At 65.7% G+C, this 3,392-nt stretch overlaps 1 protein-coding gene across 1 annotated transcript in view; it reads left to right on the forward strand.

Annotated features, from left to right (window-relative positions):
• Positions 1-895: 895 nt before the first annotated feature.
• Positions 896-3,392, forward strand: part of LOC113940662 (basic helix-loop-helix transcription factor scleraxis-like) — a 4,290-nt gene continuing 1,793 nt past the window's right edge. The window contains exon 1 of the mRNA XM_027631801.1: positions 896-1,454. Coding sequence (XP_027487602.1) covers positions 897-1,454 — 558 coding nt within the window. The 5' untranslated portion in view covers position 896. The remainder of the gene's footprint in view (positions 1,455-3,392) is intronic.

Genomic DNA, 3,392 nt, shown 5'->3' on the forward strand with positions numbered 1-3,392 from the left:
GGGAACAGGGTCAGGGGAGGGACCAGGAATCCCACGGGAACAGGGTCAGGGGAGGGACCAGGAATCCCACGGGAACAGGGTCAGGGGAGGGACGTGCCCATCAGTCCCACCCCAGCACGGAGGGTCCTCTGGGAACGCCCAGGGACACCCAGGGATCCATCCCACTGTCATTCCCCTGGGACAACGTGCTGGTTTTGGGATGCAGGTACCGGCTTGGGGCACCGTGGAAAAGGACACGGTGGGGACACCGGGAACGCTGCAGGACCAACCTCCTCCCTCAGCTCCAGGGGCTCATCCTGCTCCTCGAGGGGGTGCAGGGACCCCCAGGAGCCCCCCCGGCAGTGCCGTGCCCACCCAGGCCACCCTGACCCGGGACGGTGCCAAGTGTGCCGGGCTGACCCAGGTGAGCCCCGGCACCCCGCGCCGAGCCCAGACCGGGATCAGGACACAGATTTTAGGGGGGAAAAAAACCCATCTCTGAGGCGAGACGAGACAAACGGGAAAAGCGGGGAAGAGCGGAAAAGCCCCGGCGCAGACGGCGAGTTGTTGGCAGGAGCTCGGCGGGACCCCCGCGGGCCCGGCCGAGCCCGGAAGAGTTAAATCCCCGCCGGAGGGTGAGCTCAGGTAGGCTGAGCCTGGGGCTCCCCTCGAGCCGGAGGAGGGGCCTGGCTGACCAGTGCCGCCTCACAAAACCCGGCTCCCCGCCGCTATAAAAGCCGGCTCTGCCAGGCTGGGCGCGCACCGTGCCCGTGCGCCCGGGGAGCGGGCGGGGCGGCCCGGAACCCCCCTCCCCGAGCCCGGCGGGGACACACACACCCCCCTTCCCCCGAGCAGCGCAGCACAGCGCCCAGGACACCCCCCTTCACCCCCGAACGGCTCTGAGGCTCGCCCCAACCATGTCCTTCGCCATGCTGCGCTCGGCGCCCAGCCGCTACCTGTACCCCGAGATCAGCATGCTGTCCGAGGACGAGGAGAACGGCAGCGAGAGCTCGGGCTCGGACGAGAAGCCCTTCCACCTGGACGCCGAGGGCTACGCGCTGAAGGCGGGCAAGAGGCGCGGGGCCAAGAAGGCGGCGGCGGCGGCGGCGGCGAGGCTGTCGCGGGAGCCCCGGCAGCGGCACACGGCGAACGCGCGGGAGCGCGACCGCACCAACAGCGTCAACACCGCCTTCACCGCGCTGCGCACCCTCATCCCCACCGAGCCGGCCGACAGGAAGCTCTCCAAGATCGAGACCCTGCGCCTGGCCTCCAGCTACATCTCCCACCTGGGCAACGTGCTGCTGGTGGGCGAGGCGTGCGGCGACGGGCAGCCGTGCCACACCACGCCCGCCTTCTTCCCGCACGCCGGAGGAGGTGGTGGTGGTGGTGGTGGTGGCAGCCCCCCGGCGCGGGACCCCGACAGCTCCCAGCCCAAACAGATCTGCACTTTCTGCCTCAGCAACCAGAGGAAGCTGGTGAGTGGGGTGCTCGGGGGGGTGCGGGATGTGTTGCCCAGGAATTGGGAAGGGGGGGTCTGGCAGTGTCGGAGCGCAGAGACGGGTCCGGTTTAAATGGCATCGCGCCGGGGTGAGACGAGAGGGAGCGGGGTGATTGGGATAGAAAAGCAGCTCTGGTTGGAGATGGAGAGGCACCAGAGTCCAAAATCTTCCCGGGGACCCCCCAATCTTGGGGGTCTGGGAGTGCAAGGGGCACCGAGACAGCTCTGCTTTAAATGCAGCACACCGGTGTGAGCCGAGGGGGAGCGGGGTGACTGGGATCGACGGGATAGCTGGGACACAAAAGCTCTGGTGTCTCTCTGGAGCTGGAGAGACACCAGAGTCTGTCAGAGAGTGCAAAATCCACTCAGGGGACACCCAGGTGCCCCCAGACGCGGGAGCCCGGGAGTGCCGGGGCGCCCAGACAGCTCCAGTTTAAAGGGCACCAGGCTGGTGTGAGCCGAGGGGGAGCTGGGATGACTGGGATAGAAAAGCAGCTCCGGCTGGAGCTGGAGAGACACCAGAGTCTGTCAGCGAGTCCAAAATCCTCCCAGGGGACCCCCAGGCACGGGGCTCTGGCAGTGCCGGGGTGCCAAGGCAGCTCTGCTTTAAATACCATGGCAGTGGTGTGAGCGAGGGGGGGAGTGGGACGGCTGGGAGAGACGGGATGGTTGGGATAGAAAAGCAGCTCCAGCGGGAGCTGGAGAGACACCAGAACCTGTTGGCGAGCCCAAAATCCCCTCGGGGGATCCTCAGGTGTCCCTAGGAATGAGGGGGGTCTGGGAGTGCCGGGGCACGGAGACGGTTCCACTTTAAACAGCACCAGTGGTGTGAGCGAGGGGGAGACGGGATGGCTGGGACGGGATGGCTGGGAGAGATGGGATGGCTGGGAGAGACGGGACAGACGGGATGGCTGGGACAGACGGGATGACTGGGATAGAAAAGCAGCTCCGGCTGGAGCTGGAGAGACACCAGAGCCCGTCGGCGAGTCCAAAACCCGCTGTGGAAAATACGGTGCCTCCCCCTGAGCACGTCCAGAGCCGCTGCCCGAAGCTGCTTCCAAATCCCAAAAAAAAAGAGGCAAAGGGACGGCAGGAGGGAAGCCCCGCGAGGGGGAGAAACGGGATTGATTGAGGAGCTGGAAACCAGAGGCACGGGGAAAGTGAGAGTGTGGGAAGAGCCCGTGGCTCCCCTCTGGCAGGACCAGGCAGCAAACGGAGACGGGAGAGGGATTTGGGAGCTGGGCTGGTCACAGCCAGGGCTCCCAGTATCCCAGTGCTGGGGCTCCCAGTATCCCAGTTCTGGGGCTCCCAGTATCCCAGTGCTGGGGCTCCCAGTATCCCAGTGCTGGGGCTCCCAGTATCCCAGTTCTGGGGCTCCCAGTATCCCAGTGCTGGGGCTCCCAGTATCCCGACGCTGGGGCTCCCAGTCCCCCGTGCCAATGCTCCCAATTTCCCGTGCTGACGTTCCCTGATCCTGGTGCTCCCAGTTCCCCAGTGCCTGGCTCCCTGCTCCTGGCTCCGATCCCGTGTTTTTTAGGGAATAAGTCTCCTCCCAGCCTCTGGTTGAGGTTGCTTCTGTCCCCACTGGCACCGGCACCGTCCCAGTGGCTCTGCTGGGCAGGTAGAGTAGGACATACTGGGAAAATCCAGCGGGAATTTCCTCTTGGATCCAAACCCTAAAATCCAAAAGGCAGCGAGCAGGGACATCAGACCCCCTTGAGGGTCCCCTGGCAGGAGGGGGCTGCCCAGACCCACAAGTGAGAGCAGGAGAGCAGAGATGGGGGGGTCAGGGTGGCAGCCGGAGTGATCCCTGCCTGCCCCATCCCCACGGGATCATCCCAGAGTGATCCCTGCCCACTCCATCCCTGCAGGATCATCCCGGAGTGATCCCTGCCTGCCCCATCCCCACAGGATC

Source organism: Corapipo altera, unplaced genomic scaffold, assembly GCF_003945725.1.
Source record: "Corapipo altera isolate COAL_440 unplaced genomic scaffold, ASM394572v1 130093, whole genome shotgun sequence".
Taxonomy (NCBI): Eukaryota; Metazoa; Chordata; class Aves; order Passeriformes; family Pipridae; genus Corapipo; species Corapipo altera.